Source organism: Schistocerca serialis, chromosome 2 (genome assembly GCF_023864345.2).
Source record: "Schistocerca serialis cubense isolate TAMUIC-IGC-003099 chromosome 2, iqSchSeri2.2, whole genome shotgun sequence".
NCBI lineage: Eukaryota > Metazoa > Arthropoda > Insecta > Orthoptera > Acrididae > Schistocerca > Schistocerca serialis.
Window position 1 is genome coordinate 194553340 of NC_064639.1, and position 25991 is coordinate 194579330.

The window sequence follows — 25991 nt, forward strand, 5'->3', positions numbered from 1 at the left end:
TAATTCCAGTCACCCATGACTATTAAATTTTCGTCTCCCTTCACTACCTGAATAATTTCTTTTATCTCATCATACATTTCATCAATTTCTTCATCATCTGCAGAGCTAGTTGGCATATAAACTTGTACTACTGTAGTAGGCATGGGCTTCGTGTCTATCTCGGCCACAATAATGCGTTCACTATGCTGTTTGTAGTAGCTTACCCACACTCCTATTTTTTTTTATTCATTATTAAACCTACTCCTGCATTACCCCTACTTGATTTTCTATTTATAACCCTGTATTCACCTGACCAAAAGTCTTGTTCTCCCTGCCACCGAACTTCACTAATTCCCACCATACCTAACTTTAACCTATCCATTTCCCTTTTTAAATTTTCTACCCTACCTGCCCGATTAAGGGATCTGACATTCCACACTCCGATCCGTAGAACGCCAGTTTTCTTTCTCTTGATAACGATGTCCTCTTGAGTAGTCCCCGCCTGGAGATCCGAATGGGGGACTATTTTACCTCCGGAATATTTTACCCAAGAGGACGCCATCATCATTTACAGCTGCATGCCCTCGGGAAAAATTACGGCTGCAGTTTCCCCTTGCTTTCAGCCATTCGCAGTACCAGCACAGAAAGGCCGTTTTGGTTAGTGTTACAAGGCCAGATTAGTCAATCATCCCGACTGTTGCCCCTGTAATTACTGAAAAGGCTGCTGCCCCTCTTCAGGAACCACAGGTTTTTCTGGCCTCTCAACAGATGCCATTACATTCATAATTAAACTTTTGGATCACGATAATTTAAAAAGGACATGGTATAACGGAGTTGAAAACTAACACCAGTACCTGCTGTGAGGGTACAATGTCATCTGACTTATGTCGTAGGAGGTGTAGATTTTTTGTTGTAAATTCCACACATTTCATACTTGCATAATGGGGGTCAAGAACTTAAGCATTACATACACATACAACAGCTCAGCAAATCAGCAAATGTAGAGCACTGCCTTGATACTGGCCATCACACTGAAGACTTTGGCATCCATTCTATCTATGACAGTGATATAAGGGAATGTATTGACATTAAATTGGCAACTGCAGTTTTATATTGTTGAGAGCCAGCAGATTAGGTTTCAGGTAAGGTTTTTGACAAATTTACCAGATGGCATTACTGGATTTATTAAAACACATACACTGTGAAAAGCTTGAAGTTTGCAAAAGCACATGCAATTAATCCCTTTGCACAATGATTGTGGACGTCTCATGCAGAAGCATGTTATCTGTGAAATCATAACCAGCTTACGTATTAATGACTCGTCTCAACAGCAGAAAATTAGTGTAACTTTTGTTACAGAATATTACTGTAATCTGAAAAGTTTCAGCCACCTTTCTGTTAGCATTTAAGTTTTCTTGTAACAGAGCTTCAAATCATCATTGTTCCAATATACCTGAGTGCCTGCTTCACTCTGTCATTTTATCTTATAGCATCAGTCTCTCAAAAATCAACAGCTGAAAACCTGTTCAATGTTATGTTCTTGGTTCTCATCATTCTTCGGGTCTGAACTTGCACTAGTCATTATCCTCCTTTGTTTTATTCCATTTTAGCCTCCTTTGTCTTTAGACTAATATCCATACCACTGCTAAGTTTTCAGTTTTCAAATAATATTTTTGTTAGTGTGTGTGTCTGTTGAAATGTGAACAATAGTAAAATACAGTTATTTCAAGGGCACTATGTTCAGTCTTTTGTCACATCACAATGTGCAAGGGAAGGACCTTTTTGGCAATTTGAATGCAACTATCTAAATGGATTAAATGGTTCAAGCTACTTAACAATTACACTCACTTCAGAAACAAAGGGAAGGCAGGAAATGCTGGTAATAAAATATAGAGTACAATAAATTACTTACCATGTGAAATTTTACCATTGATTTCAGAAGAGGATCCCACCATTTGAGTTCAAATATGCCATATTCAAGGCAGAGATCAGCAACCAGAGTGAGGCCTAGTGATTTTTCAGAACACATTCTCCAGACACGGCTTACAAGATCAATCTTGTTGCATGTCTCGAAGCTGTACAGAGAATACCTCATTCCAAGTACTTCTAATTTACTCACATATGTCAGATTCTTTGTCAATGACCTGTCATAAAACAAAAATTCTCACTAAATGTGTTAAGTGTGTGAGAGAGACATGGCAATATTTATTACAATTAAAAAAAAAAAAAAAATAAAAAATAAAAAAATAGGTACTTGAAATAATCTTGACGTCTGTACATATTAAATGATGTACTCCAGTATGATACCCACATCTACATCTAGACTCTAGAAACTGCTGTGAGGTGCATGGCAGAGGATATGTCCCACTGTACCGGTTATTGGTGTTTCTTCCTGTTCACATATGGAGCATGGAAAGAAGGACTGCTCGAATGCCTCTGTGCGTGCAGTAATTATTCTAATCTTATACTCACGATCCCTATGTGAGCAATACATATGGATTGTCGTATATTCCTAAGAGTGATCATTTAAGGCCAATTCTTGGAACTTGGTTAACCCTTTTGTAGGCACATGTTTTGCAGCAACTCAGTGAAGGTTGTTTTTCTGCTATCCTATCAGAATTGTGATCAATTTAGGACCGAAGCAATGGTGGTTCGTATATCATCACGACACCACAGAGATATTAAAACTATGGTGGTACATCGATTTCCCATTTCCATATCACAAAAAGTGTTTTCTGTTTTTATTTTATGTTTTCTTCTACTTTCTTTAAAAAATATTTGTTACTGTTATTGAAATTTACTTACCACAATGTGAAAACAATCCCAGACTATCACACAATAAAGGCATGAGCTGATACAGTTCACAATAATATATATTGTAGAAGCGAAACAATGTGTTCTGAGAACAGCTAATCCCACGACAAATAGAAACTGATTGTTGTAACAGCTTTCATACACCTGGTGCAGTGTACTACCACAAGATGACAGCACAGACAGAGATGGTAAGACGTATTCCCAAAAGTTTTGGGACATCCCAAGCTGGTTGTAAGTACGCTTCCCAAGGACCACAATAGACAGATTAATTTTGCGGTATGTATACTTCTCAAGCTCTTCCCAGAAACTACTTTGGTGGTAACCGTACTTCCCAATAACCATTAAAACACCATTGTTTGGTGGGATATATACTTTCCACAGTTCTGAAGGCTATATTTCCCAACAAACAGAAACTAAGCTGGTGCAGCTGACAGCCACTAGATGCCAGGAGTACACAGAAGTGGTAACACATCTTCCCTTAAACACTGTAAGGAAATACATTTTGTGGGAAGTATATACCCCACGGCCTGTGAAATGGTTAACCAATTTTTCTTGGGGTAGTTTACATGTATCTTCAAGAGTTTTCCAGTTCAGTCTCTTCAGTATATCTGTGACACTCTCCCATGGATCAAACAAACCTGTGACCATTCGTGCTGCCCTTCTCTGTATATGTTCAGTACCACCTGTTAGTCCTATTTGGTACAGGTCCTGCACACTTGATCAATATTCTAGAACCAGTTGCACGAGTGATTTGGAAGCAATCTCATTTGTACACTGATTGCATGTCCCCAGTATTCTGCTAATAAACCAATGTCTACCACATGCTTTACCCATGACTGAGCCTATGTGATCATTCCATTTCATACCCCTACAAAGTGTTAACACTCACATATTTGTATGAGCTGGCAATTCCAACAGTGACTCATTGATATTATAATCATAGGATACTAATCAAGATCTGACTGAATATTTATGCAGCTTCTTTCAGATAGTACTTCATTATAGACAACTGCATCATCTGCAGAAAGTCTTAATATTGCCTACAAGGTCATTTAGGATACAGTGTGAACAGCAAGGTCCCAACACACTTAACTTGGGTACACTTGAAGTTATTTCTGCATCTGATGACTCTCCAACCAAGTTAACATACTGGGTCCTCCCTACCAAAACGACCTCAATCCAGTCACAAATTTCACTTGATACCCAATATGATCTTACTTTTGACAATAAATGTAGTTGTGGTACTGAGTGAAATGCTTACTGCAGCTATCTGACTGCCTTGATCCAAAGCTTTTAGTATGTCATGTGAGGAAAGTGCGAGTTGGTTTCACATGATTGATATTTTAGGAATTCACAATGGTTGGCAATGACAAGGTCATTTTATTCATGGTACCTCATTATGTTTGAGCTCAGAATGTGTTCTTTGATTCTACAATGAATTGATGCCAAGGATATTGGCCGATAGTTTTGTAGATAACTTTTTTATTTTTTATTTACTTATTTATTTTTTATTTTTTTTTACATGTCAAGTTCTGTAGGACCAAACTGAGGAGCAAATCTCCAAAGTCATGGAATGTGTCAGTACATGAAATTACACTGTAAAAGTAATAACAGATAAAAATAAAATCTTTATGAAGCCGAAAAAAGGCACTCCATAAGTTTAAGTAAACGCAATCAACAATACAAGAATCAGCTTAACTTGTTCAAGGACTCCTTGACAGGATAGAAGGAGTGACCCACGAGGAAACTCTTCAGTTTTGATTTGAAAGTGCATGGATTACCGCCAAGATTTTTTAATTTGAGCGGTAGCTTATTGAAAATGGATGCAGCAGTATACTGCACACCTTCCTGCACAAGAGTTAAGGAAGTCTGATCCAAATACAGATTAGATTTCTGCTGGGTATTAAATGAGTGAAAGCTGCTAATTCTTGGGAATAAGCTAATATTGTTAACAAGAAATGACAGTAAGGTATATATATATATATATATATATATATATATATATATATATATATATATATATATATATATATATATATATATATATATAAAAACAAAGATGATGTGACTTACCAAATGAAAGTGCTGGCAGGTCGACAGACACACAAACAAACACACATACACACAAAATTCAAGCTTTCGCAACAAACTGTTGCCTCATCAGGAAAGAGGGAAGGAGAGGGAAAGACGAAAGGATGTGGGTTTTAAGGGAGAGGGTAAGGAGTCATTCCAATCCCAGGAGCGGAAAGACTTACCTTAGGGGGAAAAAAGGACGGGTATACACTCGCGCGCGCGCGCACGCACACACACACACACACACACACACACACACACACACACACACACATATCCATCCACACATATACAGACACAAGCAGACATATTTAAAGACAAACTCTTTGGTCTTCAAATATGTCTGCTTGTGTCTGTATATGTGTGGATGGATATGTGTGTGTGTGTGTGCGCGTGCGAGTGTATACCCGTCCTTTTTTCCCCCTAAGGTAAGTCTTTCCGCTCCTGGGATTGGAATGACTCCTTACCCTCTCCCTTAAAACCCACATCCTTTCGTCTTTCCCTCTCCTTCCCTCTTTCCTGATGAGGCAACAGTTTGTTGCGAAAGCTTGAATTTTGTGTGTATGTGTGTTTGTTTGTGTGTCTGTCGACCTGCCAGCACTTTCATTTGGTAAGTCACATCATCTTTGTTTTTAGATATATTTTTCCTACATGGAATGTTTCCCTCTATTATAATCACGCATATATATATATGAGAGAGAGAGAGAGAGAGAGAGAGAGAGAGAGAGAGAGAGAGAGACCAATGTCAAAATATCCAGACTTGTGAACAGGTGTCAAAGAGAGGTTTGTGAACTTACACCACCTATTGCCCGAACTGCACGTTTCTGAGCCAAAAATATCCTTTTAGAATGGGAAGAGTTACCCGAAAATATAATACCATACAACATAAGCAAACAAAAATAAGCAAAGTAGACTAGTTTTTGTGTCTAACTATCACTCCCTTCAGATACTGTTCGAATAGTAAAATTGGCAGCATTAAGTCTTTCAACAAAATTTTGAACGTGGACTTCACGACAGTTTACTATGTATCTGAACACCTAGAAATTTGAATTATTCAGTTTCACTAATCATATGCTCATTCTGTGAAAAAAAAGTCAAGTTTTGTTGAATTGTGTGTTAGAAACTGTAAAAACTGAGTTAATAGAGAGCATATCACTTATATAAATAAAGAACAGGAGTGGCCCCAAAACTGATCCCTGGGGCACCCCCCACTTGACCGTACCCCACTCAGACTCCACATCACAGCTGTTCTCAACATTGTTAATAATGACATTTTGCTATCTGTTGTGAAAGTAAGAGGTGAACTAATTGTGAGTTACTTCCGATATTCCGTAATGGTCCAACTTCTGGAGAAATATTTTGTGATCAACACAAACACCTTAGTTAAATCAAAAAATACGTCAGGCCTTTGAAACCTTTTGTTTAACCCATCCAGTACCTCACAGAGAAAAGCGAATGTAGCATTTTCAGTTGTTAAGCGACTTCTAAAGCCGAACTGTACATTTGATAGCAAATTATCTGATACAAAATGATCAATTATCCTTACATACACAGCCTTTTCAATAACTTTTGCAGACACTGATGGCATAGAAATAGGTCTAAAATTATCTACATTATCCCTTTCTCCTTTTTTATAAAATGTTTTCATTACTGTGTACTTTAATCACTCAGGAAACTAAACATTCCTAAAGGAAAAATTACAAATATGGCTAAATACTGGGCTATCATGTGCAGCACAGTACTTTAATATTCTGCTAGACACTCCATCATAACGATGAGAGTCCTTAGTCTTCAGTGATTTAATTATTGACTCAATCTCCCTCTTGTCTGTATCACAGGGGAGTATTTCAGAAATCAATCTCGGAAAGGCATTTGCCAAGAAAGTTATATGATTCCCTGTAGGAACTAAATTCTTATTTAATTCACCAGCAATGCTCAGAAAATTATTGTTAAATACTGTACATATATCTGATTTATCAGTAACATAAATAATTTTATTGCGAACTGACTTTGTAACGTTGACCTCGAGCTGCTGACCAGACACTTTCTTCACAACTGACCATATGGTTTTAATTTTATACTGTGATTTAGCTATTCTATTTGCATACCACATGCTCATTACCTTCCTAATAACATTTTCAGCATCTTACAATACTGTTTGTAATGGGCTACTGCAGATTGATTGTGACTACTTCTAACATTTTTATAAATTCCCACTTTGTTCTACACGAGATCCTTATCCCACTAGTCAGCCACCCAAGCTGCCTATTACAGCTAGTACCCCATTTAGAACATTCTAATGGAAAGCAACTCCCAAAAAGCGTAAGAAATGTGTCAAGGAAAGCATTATATTTATCATCTATACTATTGGCACTATAAACAAACTGCCACTCTTATTCCTTGACAAGGTTTAAAAAACTCTCTATTGCTTTTGGATTTACTGCCCCCTACATAGTTTGTAATTACACGTGACACTTGTTTGAGTACACAAGCCTTTTAGTGTTAACATTTGTGCACCATGGTCTGAAAGGCCATTCATGCTTTTACTATCAGAATGCCCATCTAGTAATGAAGAATGAATAAAAATATTGTCTATGGCTGTGCTACTGTTCCCCTGCACCCTAGTTGGAAAAAACACTGTCTGTATCCGATCGTATGAGTTTAGGTGATTTACCAACATATACAAAATTTAAAATAATTCCAATCCCAAAGAAAGCAGGTGTTGACAGATGTGAAAATTATCGAACTATCAGTTTAATAAGTCACAGCTGCAAAATACTAACGCGAATTCTTTACAGGCGAATGGAAAAACTGGTAGAAGCCGACCTCAGCGAAGATCAGTTTGGATTCCGCAGAAATATTGGAACACGTGAGGCAATACTGACCCTACGACTTATCTTAGAAAATAGATTAAGGAAAGGCAAACCTACATTTCTAGCATTTGTAGACTTAGAGAAAGCTTTTGACAATGTTGACTGGAATACTCTCTTTCAAATTCTAAAGGGGGCAGGGGTAAAATACAGGGAGCAAAAGGCTATTTACAATTTGTACAGAAACCAGACGGCAGTTATAAGAATCGAGAGGCATGAAAGGGAAGCAGCGGTTGGGAAGGGAGTGAGACAGGGTTGTAGCCTCTCCCCGATGTTATTCAATCTGTATATTGAGCAAGCAGTGAAGGAAACAAAAGAAAAATTCGGAGTAGGTATTAAAATCCATGGAGAAGAAATAAAAACGTTGAGGTTCGCCGATGACATTGTAATTCTGTCAGAGACAGCAAAGGACTTGGAAGAGCAGTTGAACGGAATGGACAGTGTCTTGAAAGGAGGATATGAGATGAACATCAACAAAAGCAAAACGAGGATAATGGAATGTAGTCGAATTAAGTCGGGTGATGCTGAGGGAATTAGATTAGGAAATGAGACACTAATAGAAGTAAAGGAGTTTTGCTATTTGGGGAGCAAAATAACTGATGATGGTCAAAGTAGAGAGGATATGAAATGTAGACTGGCAATGGGAAGGAAAGCGTTTCTGAAGAAAAGAAATTTGTTAACATCGAGTATAGATTTAAGTGTTAGGAAGTCGTTTCTGAAAGTATTTGTATGGAGTGTAGCCATGTATGGAAGTGAAACGTGGACGTTAAATAGTTTAGACAAGAAGAGAATAGAAGCTTTCGAAATGTGGTGCTACAGAAGAATGCTGAAGATTAGATGGGTAGATCACATAACTAATGAGGAGGTATTGAATAGAATTGGGGAGAAGAGGAGTTTGTGGCACAACTTGACAAGAAGAAGGGACCCGTTGGTAGGACATGTTCTGAGGCATCAAGGGATCACAAATTTAGCATTGGAGGGCAGTGTGGAGGGTAAATATCGTAGAGGGAGACCAAGAGATGAATACGCTAAGCAGATTCAGAAGGATGTAGGTTGCAGTAAGTACTGGGAGATGAAGAAGCTTGCACAGGATACAGTAGCATGGAGAGCTGCATCAAACCAGTCTCAGGACTGAAGACAACAACAACAACAACAACAACAACAACAACATATTGAAGTCACCACATATAACTAATTTCTGGTACTTCCTACAAAGTGAATCAAGAGCCATCTCTAGTTTGAGCAGAAATGCTCAGAAGTCTGAGTTAGGGGACCTATAAACAACAGCAATTAGAAGTTTAGTTCAGTAAATTCAACTGCCCCTGCACAACATTCAAATATCCGTTCAGTGCAGTGCCGTTATAGATCTATGGACTCAAATGGAATACTGTTTTTTACGTACACAGCCACTCCCCCACCCCACAAGGAACACCTTGGAAAACAGTCAGCTAATGAATTGTCAAATTATTTAAGTGGTGCTCCAACATACCAATAATTTCAGAGTCAACATTTGTAAGCAATTCACTAACTTTATCTCTAATACCTCTTATATTTTGATGAAATATGCTAATTCCTTTTCTACTTGGAAACATGACATCATCTGAAGGTGAGCCCTTAGTTAGAGGGACTTCCTTTAAGCAGGTATTCAATCTAAATAAAGGTGCACATCTAACACCAACTACTACAGGAATTTTTCCATGAGTGATCCCACCACCACCCACTACACTGTCACCTATAAACTTTTTCCAGCCTCTCATTCCCATACCTATTGAGGTGCAGGCCATGCCTAGTGAAACCTGATATGCTGATAGACCCAACTGGCACCACTGAAATGTGACCCATGCCCTCTGCCATCAGCACCCTATCCAGACCCATGTTAACACGCCTTACAGCCACATCAAAACCAGGCCGATCATGATGCTGAAACACTTGCATGAAATGCACATTAGTGCCACCAGTTTGAGTAGCTATCTTTACCAGGTCACCACCTACATCATATTCCCTGTCCCTATCGAGATTGTTCCCTGCTCCGCCCACTATCACTACCTGATCCTCCTTTGTAGAATTCCTACATAGCTCCCTTATGCTGTCAGCCACCTGAGCCAATACCGCACTAGGCTTCACAAAGCTGGTGACCTGGTACTCACTCCCCAACACTTCCTACAACTGCTGGCCCACACCTCCACCGTACGGACTACCTAGCAGCAGAACCTCCTCCTTTCTGTTTGACTTTGCAACTAACCTAATTTAATTGGGTACAGTATAATATTCCTGAGAAGTCATAGCTTCGTTACCTTCTCAATAAGGAGTTCATTTACAGACAAAGTCATATCACCCGGTCTTACCCCATTAGTAGGATAAGAGTGAGTATACAAACCAACTTTATGGAAATACAGAAAAACAAGATATTCCGTGAAAAAACAGAAGAAATGTTTATTGAAGTACAATTTAATCAACAATAATATTCACAGAATTGACATGTAAATCATCTGCTCCAAACTGACACGATCGCAGTGTACACACATTTATTGCTGAACATGAGCGGTTTCAACAGTCTTATACTGCCATTATCTGATCTAAGGGGAAAGCAATCAGGGGGGAGGGGGGGACTGCAGCTCATATGACGGATATATAAAATATACAATATTCCACATATCTTCTGGAACTTGCTATAAAATTGCCAAGTTACATTTTATGAAGTCAAAGTATAATAGAGACACCCAAGTATACATACCTTGATCAAAATGCAGTCAACAAAATACACACAGTTGGTAAAATGTACACAAATGATGAAAAGCACACAGTTTAAATCCTTGTATCATCCCTGAAAGTTGGTGGCAAACATGGCTGTTCCATACCTGCTGCACAGCACTACATTGCCAGTGGAGTGTTAACATAAAGGCGGCAGACCAGCTAGAAAGTTAATCTAACTTGCAGCTGGATGGCATTTGTAGTACAAGTTAAATGATCAGATACGGTGGTTGCAAGCAATGAATAGAGGTACACCAGTAAGAAAGCTGTATTTTTCAATGGGTCCGATATAACAATTAGGAATGCCACCTGGCCATACATATATATTTCACAGCAGCAGCGAAAAATATAGAATGCCCTCATTTTATTCACTGGTAGTCTTTAGTTCACTAAAATTAGCTATTTAGTGCCAGAAAATGGACAAACAGTATTATGACGAATGAGAGAATGTAGCACAGGCTTGTACAGGTCTGTCTTACTAAACAGCCATTCACCAAGTCCAGTGAAATATGTGTATGTTACAAAAGAATCTTAAATAAAATGTCCTCCAATCTACAGTTTCATATATGCCTGGTTCCTTAGAAAGCTAAAGAAAACAAATGTTGTGTCACTTTCCAATTATTGCCAATCTTTATTGCACTACATGCACTCCTTATTGTAAAAACTAGGATACAAATCAATATAAACGATAGTGTTTATACTAAACTAGGCGGCCTAACTGCTGAGGTCTGTTGCATGTTCCCTACATCTACAGCTGCAAGAGGCTCCTATCCACTCAACTCAGACAGTTGGTCAAATCTATTGCATATGCGCAAAGTATAACTGTCTGAATACCTCCTCCTCCTCCTAGCTGCCTTCTTGCCAACTGCCACTTCCCACTCCCCACCAAACTTCACCCTCCTCAACCTATCTAGTTCCTCCTTTGCATGTTGTAACTGCACTTCTACTACTGTTCTTGTAGGCAGGTGTGACCTGTGCTTTTTTCAAGAACTGGGAAAGGTTTTCTGTTCGAGAGATCTACGATAGACTATAGTCAGAAGAGTGGCTAACTCAGCCACAAATTCAGCACAGAATTTGACAGGATTACCATCGGGCCCTGAATCTGTGTTCACATTTAACAATTTCAGCTGTTTCTCAACACCACTGACACTAATATTCATTTCATTCATCTTTTCAGTGGTACAAGGAGTAAACTGCAACAATTCTCCTGGGTTTTCTTTTGTAACGGAACAGTTGAAAACAGAGTCCAGCATTTCAACTTTTTCTTTGGCACCCTTAATTTCAGTTCGATTCTCAATCATTAGGAACTGAGCACTAACTTTGGTGCCAATAACAGCCTTTACGTACAACCAAAATATCTTTGTTTTGTGAAATATGATTTGACAATATTCTGTTACAGCAGTCATTGAATGCATCACACACTGCTCTCCTGATAGCCAAACGTGTTTCATTCCGTCTCTCTCTATCTATAGTTTATTGTACTGGTTGTTACCTATCTCGTTTCTTAGATAACTGAAAAATTGGGGAATGTTACGCGGTATATTGTGGTAGGACTACACTCTCACCACGTGATTTTGAATGATAATGATACAAGGAGTACCAGCACAATTTCAGCAAGACTTATTTATTAGTAGCTGCTGAACGATTACACACTGCAGATCTCGTTTGTCTAGGGGTTCTCGAAGTTTTGTCGGCAAAATTAATCGTTCCAACAAGCATGGCCTGGGTATTCTTCTTGTTTGAAATAAACACTACCGGATCTGAAATACTTTCAGCTAAAAATTATATTTATTCGTACTTTTTGTTTAGTAACTACACCATTTTCACTATGAACATTGATAGTCTAAATGCATCATTGATTATACTGCACTGGTCACGTAAACACATCCATCTCCCTCCAATACCGACAAAGAAGTGGCAGGCAAGCCAACATGTGCCCGGAAGTTGCAGACATTCCTGCATTCTAGATTCTTTGGTCTACTGACCTTAATAAACTCTAAAGATACATATAAATACATACATATAAATATACAGCATTTAACATCCCAAACGAATCCATTAGTTATCATAAAAGAAAATATTCATAATTAAATAAATTAAACTCATTGTCTGGCAACATAATGAAACTACCTTAACTCTTTACTGTGGCCATCGTACTTTTCATATGAGATAACTCCGACAGTTAATTACATTACAAGTTCAATGCTTTGTTTTACACCTGTTATGCAGTGGTCTCTGTGTCTTTAGAAATTTCTTTACAGTGATTGAATATCATAGAGGTTCCCTCCCATTATGAACTTTTCTACTGGGTACATAAGCGGTCAGGTCTATTTGCCACATTAGACCCACTATATTTTCATCATGAGTGGGATTCCTAAGTATCTGTTCTAGGTAGTTTTAAGAGAAAACATTTAGTAATGTCTCACATGATGTCTTATTATGCCAGCTACTAACAAAACTGTAATCTTCCCAATTAATCATTGTGTTGTTAATATCGCCACCAATGATTACACTATGATTTGGAAACTTACGTACAAGTACACTGAGGTTCTCTGCAAAGGTTTTGGTTACAACAGGAAATGAGTCTGGTGGGTGATAGGATCCAATTTTCTTTTATGCCCACCTCTCATACTATTTTTTGCCCTAACTATCTCATATGCGGCTTCAATTTCTATCTTGACAGATTTGAGTTTCTTGTCTACTGCAACAAATACACCGCTTCCATTTCCCATTTGCCTATCCTTTCAATATACACTTAAATTTTCCTCAAAAACCTCACAGCTATCAATTTCAGGTTTCAACCAGCTTTCTGTGCCCAGTATTATAAGAGCTCCACTGCCTTTCACGAGCACTTCAAACTCTGGCACTATGTTGCAAATGCTTCAGCAGTTTACCATTAGGAGATCTCACCTGTGGGAAGCATTTCTTTCAATCTGACACCGATACTTCTTGGTTTCCTACAGCTATCGTTATCTGGATTGGATGGAGAGCCACCTAATCTTTAAAAAAAAAAAAAAAAAAAAAACTTGTGTGCACCCCAAACACCATCAGCTACTTGAGTAGCAAGCTGTGATGTGCAGTGCACACCTGACCCATTTAGGGTAACACCATAGCTCACAACCCTATGGCTCAAGTCCACGAAGTTGCAGCCTAGCTTGTCACAGAACCTACTTAGTCTCTGGTTCAGCCCTTCCACTTCGGTGAGAACCAAAGGGCCATGATCAGTTCTGGGGACAATGTTGCAAATTGTGAGCTTTGTTGAAACTCCACGCACAAGACTGGTCTTCTCAACCTTCTCTGCCAGTCACTGGAATGACAAGAATGACTTCAGAGCCCAAGCAACAGGTATCATTTGTTCCAATGTGCACCACCATCTGCAGCTGGTTGCACCTTGTTCCCTCAATGGTTGCTGGAATAGCCTCTTCAACAAGTTGAATAAGGCCCCCCCCAGGCACAAGCACTGAGTGCACCTGGTGTCCTTCCCTGCCCCTTGCTGCCATTTCCGTAAGTGGTATTATCAGTGCCCACACGTTTGAGCTGCCTCCTCTCGACACGGAACAAAACAGGTTTCCCACCTCAAAACAGGTGAAGCGAGCCCCATCGGCTCAGTTTCAGTTAAAAACAGCACATCAAACTTGTTGGTTAGGGGGTCGATACAACACTCTCGAGTCCTCCCGATTCCTGTCCACCCTGTACAGGACACCTAGATCTACAGTTGACATGCCACCCACAGTCAAGTGGACAAGTAAAGACAGAGCCTGTATTTTCTGCAGAGGAGACAGGACCCACTGGAGAGGCTAGTACTTGAGGTACCTCTGGTACCAGTATCAGAGGTACATGACTGTCACGAGCTCTTCCAACACACTCATAGCAGCAGCTGCCAATTGTTTGGTGGTAGTCAGGGCAATTTCCAACTGCTCACGAACATCAAGCAACTCATCACCTGTTTGAGAACAGCATTCACAGTGTGGTTGCATTTTGGATGGTGCAATGTACTACACAACTGTGAACAAATAACTTTAAATTAAGTCCACCGATTACCTTTTAATCTGTTGACCTAAAAAGTTGCTTACTTCCTATACGTATTGAAGCAAATACATAAAACGAGATAGAATTTTACCTAATGTTCTGTTTGCAAAATGGAAGTACTGGCTCCAGTCATAACCTCTCAATTTATTGCTCAAGAAAAACTTATGAATCTATAGAAAAACCACAATTTGATTACAAACACCGTTTTGCTTAGTCAGTGTTTACATCCTTCATTACCAGTTTCATTAAATTTAATACCTCACAAACCTATTTGAAATTTTTATGTTTACATCTACACTGCAAAATCATTATTCAATATTTGGCATTAGCCTATTCTAACAAAAAAAAGAGGTCATGACTTCGTTCACAAAGCACTGTCATTTTCTTACACTGAATTTTTTTTTTTTTTTGTGCTGGTGTGTGTTTGGGGGGGGGGGGGGGCGGAGAGACAATGGAAAAACAAGTTTAGGGGAACCGAAAAAATAGGTATGGGTGACTGGTGCCAGCTTTGAGTTGCAATCCTCTTGAACCTTAATTCTGCTTCTTAACCCCAGCATCAGATCACTCACTTCTCATCGCACAACAATTACGATGCATTCTTAAGCTTTGTACTTTCATGATTTACTAATTATATGCTCTTTCCTCTGTTGCTTATGTCTAAGTTAACAGCAATGAATACAAAGCAAAGAGACAGTGAATGCTACTTACATAATCCTCAGTCCCATGGTTCACTGATTGTACAACTACATGATATTTAAGAATTTCATACCCTCAACAGGGGAAATCATCAGGATAAGGGGCAAACTGGTAAGGAATCAGGGGTTTTCTGAATGGCAACTGTAGTGTGCAGGAAGTGGTGTGGTGAACTGTTATATTCATTAATTTGCTGTACCCCAAGGTTTGGAAATACGATAATCCATGTTATTGTATCCGAAGTTGATGAACTAGTGTTTATCTACTGTTACAGTGAACTTAGCCTTATGCACCAGGAAAAAAAACCCTATCATTATGAATGGCTTATCTGAAAGTTACTTTGACCAGGTACTTACAGAACCAACTTGTGAAGGTAATGCCTTAGACCTCATCATAACTAAAAAACACATGCTTAATGCAGAGGAGGACATAAATGATCAGCAGGATGTTATAACATCAATTACTATATTTCTGGCAATTTAAATGGTTCACGCTACCTAATACTTGTTCTCTCTTCAGATACAAATGATAGGCAGAAAATGCTGGTAATAAACTAAAAGGTATCGGTATCTTGAATTACTTACCCTGTGAAATTTTACCATTGATTTGATAACAAAAATCTGGAGCAAAAGTGTATGAAATTCAAGAACCATTTTACAATACACCTTAGACCAGTACGTACCATATAGGGTCATGAGGGATGGTAAAGAACCGACGTGATACAATGGCTGTGCTAGAAAGTTGTCTACCCCTAATTGCTTGAAGAACTGAACTCCCATGTATAAAATAGCTCTGGAAGTCTGATTACTTCAAAAATGGGTTAATGTGTTAAATATTTGCCTTTAAGCATGTTAAGTGAGAAAATGTTCAGGAAAAGCTTGAAATTATGCTTAAAGTTTGTTAGATGTTGCTAAGTGCTCTCACTCTCAAATACGGGATTATTAAAGTCAATATATTCGTGTGCCACTAGTTATGCTGCCTCAAACACAAACACATAGTTTGTAACTGTAACACTTTCCTTATTGTGTTAAACTTTTAACCTCAGTTTATACCTTTTAGTGAGTAGGTTATGACAGCATTTTAAAATTTTTAAATTCAGGTAATAATTATGCAAAATATTCAAAATTGATTTTTCATGTCCTTACTCTGGTACAGAGAGCCGCGGGTTTCGAATCCGCAGCCGTCACACCGTAAGCTGTGGCTGCGCAAGCTCCTGACCCATATATAATGTGAGGGCGCCACTGTGGAGCACGTAGTCCCAGTGGCCAATAGCGACGTACCCTACCATGTATTTAAGTGCCTGCCTCTCACTCAGTGAGGCAGCCTGATATTCGTGCGAGTCCCCCGATATCTCGCTTACAGACATTGTGTTTACTTTGCTTATTTCCGTGTACTAGTGAACGTTGTTGATTTTGTGAGGTTTTCGCTTGTGAACCTGTTGCTCCTTGCGTGTTGTTGTTCTTGGTGTCTTGCTCACTCGTCTGTCATCGTGCGTGTCCATCCTTTTCCGTTTGTCCGTCTTATTTGTTCGCAGGCCACTCCCATATGGTCCCACCACGCTTTGGTTTATGACCACCCCACAACCGGAATGGTCGCGGTTACAACGCCTACACTGCTACTGATACTGAGTTCCAGGATAGTGTCCAAAATCTTAAATATTTAAGCCGTCTTTTCATTGTGCCTGGTTGTGACTCAACACTTGCCCTAAGTGGTTAGTACCAATCTGTCCTTTCCATTTTATTGTTGTTATTACATTCTGGACAATTTCCATTGTCTGTAAAAGCTTCAGGTCTTACATAAAGTAAGTAAGTGGATCAAAATCATCTATTCTGTCATTCAGTGATTGTAATGACACTGAAACAGAGGACAACAGAGTGATTAATTACTGAATTCAGGAGGACGACGGTTCAATCCTGCGTCCGGCCATCCTGATTTAGGTTTTCCGTGATTTCCCTAAATCGCTCCAGGCAAATGCTGGGATGGTTCCTTTGAAAGGGCACGGCCGACTTCCTTCCCGTCCTTCCCTAGTCCAATGAGACCAATGACCTTGCTGTCTGGTCTCCTCCCCCCAAAAACAACAACAACAACAACAACAACAACTGAATTCAGCATCCCACAATCATTTTACTGTAGAAGATAGGATCATAAAGTAGTTCCTCATATCAATGCATGTCATGCAATCTGGGTCACCAAATAACTTGCTCGAATTATCCACAATGCTCTTCAAACCAACACTGTGAAACAGCACATTGTCATTCATAAAAATTATATCATTGTTTGGGAACATGAACTCCATGAATAGCTGCAAATGGTATCCAAGTAGCCGAACACAACCATTTCCATTCAGTGATTGGTTCAGCTGGACTACAGGAGCCAGTCCATTCCATATAAACACAGCCGACACCATTATGAAGCCACCACCAGCTTGCACAGTGCCTTCTTGAAAACTTGGGCCCATGACTTTGTGGGGTCTGTGCCACACACTAATCTTACCATCAGTTCTTACCAACTGAAATTGGGACTCATCTGACCAGGCCACAGTTTTCCAGTCATCTAGTGTCCAAATGATATGGCCACAAGCTCAGGAGAGGCACTGCAGGCGATGTCATGCTTTTAGCAAAGGTACTCGCCTTGGCCGTCTGCTGCCATAGCCCATTAATGCCAATTTTCGCCATATGTCCCACATTGATTTCGGAGTTATTTCATTCAGTCTGCTTGTCTGTAAGCACTGACAACTCTATGCAAAACACTGCTGCTCTCAGATGTTGACTGAAGGTTGTCGGCTATTGTGTTGCCTGTGGTGAGAGGTAGTGCCTGATATTTGCTATTCTTGGCACTCTCTTGATACTTTGCTTCTCTGAATATTGAATTCCGTAATGATTTCCAAAATGGAATGTCCCATGCATCTAGCTCAAACTACCATTCCATGTTCAAAATCTGTTTATGTCCGCTATGTGGCCATAATCAAGTCGGACAGCTTTTACATGAATCACCTAAGACAAATGACAGCTCAACCAATGCACTGCCCTTTTATACCTTGTGTATGTGATACTATCGCCATCTGTATATGTGCATATCACTATCCCATGACTTGTCACCTCCGTGTACGTACAAGTGGTTCACAATAGTGAGAACTGACATGTGACAGTGCACCATAACAGAAGACAAAACATTCCAGGACGTATGGGCCCAACAGTGAACAGTTTCTGATATTTGTAAATGTGTGCATACCAGGACAGTCTACTAGAAGAGGTCAGTGAATATGTCTACCTTGGCCAGATTATAAATATGAAGGGAGACGTAAGGCCAGAAATCTATCTACGCATCAAGCTTGGTTGCCAAGCATTTGGGAAGAATTCAAAAGTATTCAGATCAAAAACGCCAGTAAATCTGAAGAAAGCAGCTGTGATGACGTATGGCTGCGAGACATGGACACTGAACTCATTTACAAAAGGGAAACTTAGGACAGCACAGAGAGCCATGGAGAGATCAATGCTGGGCTATACAAGAAAGGACAGGAAAAGGGCAGATGACATCCGGTCTGTTGCGAAGGTTAATGACATCTTAGAGAGAGTAGGTTCCTTGAAATGGCAGTGGGCTGGCCACATCACAAGAAGAAAAGACAACAGATGGACGAAGCTAGTACTGGAGTGGAGTCCGAGAGAGCACCGGAGGCCTAGAGGAAGATCACCAAACAGATGGGACAAACACATCAAGAAGATCGCTGGTAACACCTGACAGAGAACTGCCCAAGACCGTCCCACTTGGAGAAGACTTCTGAAAGCCTACCTGAATCGACGACTCGAAGAGGCCACATCATTTAATGATTAAATTGGCTGATGATGATGATGATGATGATGGTGGTGGATACCAGCTGCCACTGACTACAGTATGAAAAATTATCTTATTGATGTATTTGAAATATACACTTTTCGATTAAGCTCCCATCTAACTGGGTTAAATAGTCATCTACAGCTTACCATACATTAGGCAACGTTGGGAATGCAGTACATGGATGAATGATCACCAATACTTCTATGCTTATAGAGGACAACTACTGCACCAATATGGTCCAAGACTGACAGGTCAAATAGGGCCAGTACCTTTGTCTCCAATGTCACCTGACCTTAATAATTTTGATTTTTGTCTGGGGAACCTCAAAAGTGAAGTGTACAGCACTCCCATTGATAACGTTTAAGAACTCGAGCAGTGAATTATGCGGAGTGCAGTACTGCATCCAAATGTCAGGACGAAATGTGGAACACCACCTTTAACATGCACAGGTACAGTAAACTGTAATGGCTAATGTGCTGAAGTACTGCAGTATTTCCTTTCAGGGTAGGCCATGGGTGAAATTTGAGCCCAATCATATGCAGACTTACTAATTAAGTTTGCATTTCAAATAAATTTATATTAACTGCAGCAATACTTCATACTGAAGTCAGTGGCAGCTCACAGATGCACATTCACAGTTATCTCCAAAACGATTCATTTGCAGACCCATTACTGTGGAACATGTTTGCTTGTCTTAGTGTATACTTTCATCCATATCTTATTTCATTTCTAATTACTCTTCACTCTGAATACAAATTTTATACTTGGGTGCCTCTGCTGCTCCTTTCGGCTTGGTGCCCCAACTGGCTGTTTGTGTTGCTTGGGCCTTAAACTGGCCCTGACCAAAAGCGAGTGTTACATGAGCACTACTATAGAAGAAGATAGTAACTCCAGAAGACTCTTGTGGTATGCAAAAAGACCTATGGAGGATTAGTGATAGGTGCAGGGACCAGCAGTTGACTAACAAGAAGACCACCCTGACCCTGCAATCTGACTTCTGAAATTTTTTACATTTTTGGTACATTAAGTTTATAATTCAAATATCAATCACCCCAAGCAAGTGCACAATTCTAAAAAAAATTCTCGAGAAAACTGACTTTGAAGTTTTCTGATGGACTTTCACCTAAGGCACTTTTCACGATGCTCCAAGGGGCCCACACAATAGTGTTGAGAATGATCATTGGATCGCTGGTTCACATCTTGATATGGTTCTTTTTAATTTTTTCGCCTTCTCTCTCTCTCTCTCTCTCTCTCTCTCTCTCTCTCTCTTCCTCAATTCAAATACCTACATCGTATTACTATAAAATTCATCAAATATATGCAAATTAACCAAGTCTAATCATAATTTTTTATGAAAAATACACATCATCTTGTTTCTAATTACACATTGTACACAAATGACAGGGTTCATTGCAAATATAAATTCTTAATTATCAATAAAAAAACATAACAAATTTATCGTGTGTGTGTGTGTGTGGGGGGGGGGGGGGGGGGGGGGGGGGTCCTATTTTTGACAAAAGCTAACTTTCTTACAGTCTTTCTGTTGTGCCTTTCTGTGACTCAGCATCTCCGCTATGTGGTGAGTAACAACATTACATTGTTACATTCCATCCTGGAATTTCCATTGTTACAAATTTGTTAACAATCTTTTATAAAATATTGATAATTAAGAGTTTATATCTACAATGAAAACTGAAATTTTCTATGCAATAGATCATTAGCAACAAGAAGACAACACATTTTCCATGAAAAATGAGGATTAGGTATGTGTTAATTAGAACAGATTTGACGAATTTTATATTTAAATGATGTAGGCATTTGCGATGGACAAGGGATGAGGGAGAAAGAGAAATGGGGGGGGGGGGGGGGGGGAGATCTACGTTAGGCTTCTGTTACCACCTGCACGCAGACAAAGAGCTGCACAGGCTGCAGCTCAGTCATTTGGGCTTCAGAAAGTGAAAATCTATTCACAGTCCAATAAAAGGGGCTATTCCAATGGCGAATGGAATCTTTAAGTAATACACAGTTGCTCTAATGATTGGCATCACAAGTTGCCTTAGACAACTTCTGGCGGCCTACAACGGTTGCTCGTTTGAGTGAGAACCCTCTATGTGATTACAACAGTCTGACAGACTGTTGTGGAGGGCAAACTGATGATTAGTAAGCTATGCAGCGGAAGGTAATCAGCTGCATTACCAAATGTTTCCTCACAAGGTTCTCTCTGCAAACCAATGTGTTTGGATCTAACTACTGGACTCTTGCTAACTTTTCTGGGACCACTGTCTCTGGCTGCCATGGCCAGACTATAAGCAACTGCGAATGATGGAGGAAGCAGTCTGGGTGGTGGGGGAGGGAGAGCAGCGTATGGGTGGGGGACTGTAAAGTGCTGTTTTTGGGAGCATACAGGGATGAGGTGGAGAGCGCGTAGCATAGCCAGGAGCAGTCCGGAAGTTACGACTCATGGGGGAAGAGTAAAAATACTGTGGGTGTGCTTAAGCAACAGGAGACTGTGGAGACCGAACAGGGAAGCAGACAGGCGGGTGAAGACAATGACTGATAAAGGCTGGGGTCAGGAGGGTTACGGAAACTTGGAATATATTGCAGGGAGAGTTCCCACCTGCACATTTAGAAACGCTGGTGTTGATAGGAAGGATCCAGATGGCACAGGTTGTGAAGCAGCATGCTTAGCAACTCAGTGGTCCAGTTGTTTCTTGGACACAGTTTGTCAGTGGCCACTCATGCAAACTAACAGCTTGTTGGTTGTCATGCCCACATACAACGAAGCACAGAGATTGCAGCTTACCTTATAGATCATATGACTGGTTTCACAGGTAACCATGCTTTTAATGGGATAGGTGATGCTTGTGACCAGAATGGAGAAGGTAGTGGTGGGATGATGTAATGGACAGCTCTTGCATCTATGTCTATTACAGGGATATGAGCTGTAAGGCAATGGGTTGGGAGCAAGGGTTGTGTGGGGATGGGCAAGGATATTGAATAAATTCGGTGGTGGGCAGAATACCACTGCGGGAGGGGTGGGGAGGATACTGTGTAGGACATTCCCCATTTCGTGGCACAGTGAAAGGTAATTTAAATCTTGACAGAGAATGCTATTCAGCAGGATCTCCAGTCTCTCGTCAGATCTTTAGACCCATCCCAGAACCTCTCCCGAGAGCCAGTCTCCCTCTCTCCCCGTTCCCCCTCTTCTACCCCATTCCTCAAAGAAAATATATATATAATAAAAAAGCCATCCGCCGTACCTGCACAATGTACCTGTCCATGTAGACACACAACCCCTGCTCCCAACTCCCTACCTCATGGCTCATATCCCTGTAATAGACCTAGATGCAAGACCTGTCCAATGCATCCTCCCACCACCACCACCACCACCACCACCACCACCACCTTCTCCAGTTTGGTCACAAGAATCACCTATTCCTTTAAAGGCATTGCTACCTGTGAAACAAGTCATGTGATCTACAAGCTAAGCTCCGACCACTGTGCTTCATTTTATGTGGGCATGACATGCAACAAGCTATCTGTCACATGAATGGCCACCAACAAACTGTGGCCAAGAAACAAGTGGACCACCTTGTTGCAGAGCATGCTGCCCAACACGACATCCTCCATTTCAATGAGTGCTTGACAGCCTGTGCCATCTGGATCCTTCCTACAAACACCAGCTTTTCCGAGTTGCAGAGGTGGGGACAGTCCCTGTAATATATCCTACATTCCCGTAACCCTCCTGGCCTCATCCTTCATTACTCATTGTTCTTCACCCAGCTATCCCCATTCCTGTTCCGACTCCATAGCCTTCTATTACACAAACACACCCACAGTTTTTTCACTTTCCCTTCTTCCGCTCCCCCACACTATATGCTAGCCTCCAGACTGCACACGACTCCGCTATGCTCTCTCCACCTCGTCCCTGTATGCTCCCCCAAATAGAACTTTACCTTCCCCTACCTGTACCCTGCTCTGCCTTCCACTCCCCACCCCAGCCTTATCCCCACCGCCAAGACTGCTGCATCCATCATGCGCAGTTGTTGTGTGTGTGTGTGTGTGTGTGTGTGTGTGTGTGTGTGTGTGTGTGTGTGTGTGTGTGTGTGTGTGTGTGTGTGTGTGCTTTGTATATTTCAGAAGGACACCCTCTGGCTGAAAGTTTACATCTTTAGTAGTTTTTTTGTTGTGTCCACCTGCAATTCCACAACTCCACTACATGGTGAATAGCAACCTAACCTTTTCATAATATTGTCATTATTCCAGCCTGGATTTTATATTGTTTAATACTGCAGATGTGAGTGAACAGGCATGGCATGCTGACCACTTTACAAGAACTGAGAGAGAAATTATGTGGAAAGGAGTCCCCAGAAATGCAGGAACATGATATACCGAATATATTATATACCCAATTGCTGGCCAGTAATTACTTTCAGGAGGCAAAATGTGTAGCATGTTCATTTTCTGCCAAAGTAACGTTACTATAATAATAATAATAATAATAATAATAATAATAATAATAATTTGTTCTTTCAAGTTTAAATACCTGATGTACATTTCATCCTTGCCAAAAAGTTTCTCTAATGCAGACAATGAAACAGTAGAGAGCAGGCACTGGAGAGCTCTTAGTCTTGAGAAAGAAGTAACTCCATCTGACGTGTCACCTATCACAATGTTTACAAGATAATTAACCAACTCTTCATCTTTGTCAACCTGTAAAAGGTAACATGCCCTGCAAAAAGAAACAGAGAAAATCCCTTAAACACGCTGAAAAACTTCTTTTCTGACGTGCAAAGTACAATTTAAAGAAAACATAAGCTTTTCCTCACTTTTACCAACAGTGAATCGAGACTGAAAATTTGCTGTTGCTAATGGTTTCAATAAAAATGACATTATTTTAATGATGTTTTAATTCACATGGCTGAAAGGCATATCAGCATGCATACATTTGTGATTATTATTGCCAATGCCTTTTATTATTATGACATTACCCAAAGTAAAAAACTGAAGTAGTACAAATTATTTTTATTCATAATTACTGGAGCGCTCGCAAAATATAAAGTTCTCTCTATAGTGAAATTGAACCCACAAAAACATGACAGTTGCAGAATTATTTGCAAAAATACAAAACTACATGATAACAATTTCAACTGATATTTCATTATAGCCAACAATATGAAGATAATTTTTGCAGTGCACAAGGAAGAGGGACTACCTGTCAAAGTTCCAAAAACTTCTCCAGTCAGAAATACATGGCTTTCACTGTTTCTGGAAGTTAAATTGACTTAAGTGGTTATGCAATATATGTCATTACTGATGCAGACTGAGATGTTACAATAATTCTTTACTAACCTCTACAAACAAAAGGCAATGTCCTGACAGACTGACCCATGATCACAGCCAAAACTGCTAAGGATAGAAACTTTAAATTTGGAGAGAGCGTTGATCTTGTACTGTAGGCTTTGTTTGGTAAGGGATTGTCTGAAATGACACCCCTGAGATGGGTGAAGTAGGAGATGAAAGGAATTTTGAAAATATGTCTCTTTTAAGGCAATGTTGAAGCTGGAACCACAAAAATTGGTTTTTGGTTTCTCAGTCAGAAATTAAAAAAAAGTGTGTTTCCACACTTTAGGAAACTCAACCACTAAGGGTGTGAGATAGTGAGCCATTATGAAGGCAATTTTAAAGCTAACTTCAAGAAAATTTGTATTTGGCCCCTTTAGAAACAAAAATAACACGTTTCAGAGTTTTTTAAAATATTTCATTATATTAAAACATTTTCAAAAGTACATCTATGAAAACTGGTATTTGACTTCTAGAGATATGTGTGTTAGGGGATGAACATTTCTTTGGAAATATTACCACAAGAAATCAAAAGGCAGGATTAACAAAGACCTCCAACTCCAGCTGTCAGAATCACTTTTTGGTCAGAAGTACATTTGGATAAGAGCATTCTCCTACAGCCTTAATTAGTGTAAAATGTTTAGATGATGTTGCAATTTGTGTACAACATAGAAATTCCATTAAATAAAAACAAATAACATTTGTGCAGATAACACAGTTTGTGCAAGGAGCGAAGCAGCTGACAGGAAGCTAATATTATATATATCTAAAAAATGTTGAAGATTATTAATTAATTCTGCAATTTTACTTCTTCTTTCAATAAAAGTTTATTATTTCCATTGCCTTGTACAGAGTTCAGCATTGTGCAATGCTGCCTCTTATTGACTGACTAGTGGTTATAGTAATTGTTGTTCATTTACTTCATGACTATGAATGAAGGAAAATACCACCACCAAAATTTCTACAAGCTCTTGGACTTTTTTCCTCAAGCCAACAGTCATCACCACAGCATGTAAATATTTGCATAACACAATTCAGAATCAGTGTCAATATCAATTGAGAAGAACCCCAAGGATTAATTTTGGGTTAGGACAGCTTAAAGGATGACAATCAACTTTTATTCTCTTGCAATAATCAGTTAAATGACTGCAAATTATGCAAGAACAAAATCGTGTAACTCTTGCTTCTAATTCAAGTCCACGTCTTTATTGCGTAACCTGCAAGATTCATGCTTTACATCAGAGAGCGTTACAGTACTTGTTTTTCCTCCATTATGATTCCAGACAACTGAGTGGAGTCAGAGATCACAATACACTGCCGACACTGAATACTGTGACCTCAACTGCTCTGACTGCACCAAACACGTAACATTACAATTGCACCACTCGACTGGATTTAACAAACTGTGACCTCCCATTCAAGATGCACAGCAGCTTAAGTAAGAACTGACACTGAAATATCAATACGGAAATCTGGTTGATAAGATATTTTAAACATATTTAATGGATTCTTAAGCAGATGATGAAAGGATAATTTTCTATAGTGTTAGGGCAGTATATTTTTATGTCAGTACAATTTTCACCATGTAACCGATACTTTTTAAGG

The 25991-nt window shown here is 39.6% G+C and overlaps 1 protein-coding gene across 1 annotated transcript in view; it reads right to left on the reverse strand.

The window, feature by feature from the left end:
- The window catches only part of LOC126456929 (uncharacterized), a 274891-nt gene that overhangs the window by 11567 nt on the left and 237333 nt on the right, over positions 1-25991 (reverse strand). The window contains exons 22-23 of the mRNA XM_050092863.1: positions 23590-23775; positions 1892-2123 (exon numbers count right to left, since the gene is read on the reverse strand). Of these exons, the coding sequence (XP_049948820.1) occupies positions 1892-2123; positions 23590-23775 (418 nt within the window). The remainder of the gene's footprint in view (positions 1-1891; positions 2124-23589; positions 23776-25991) is intronic.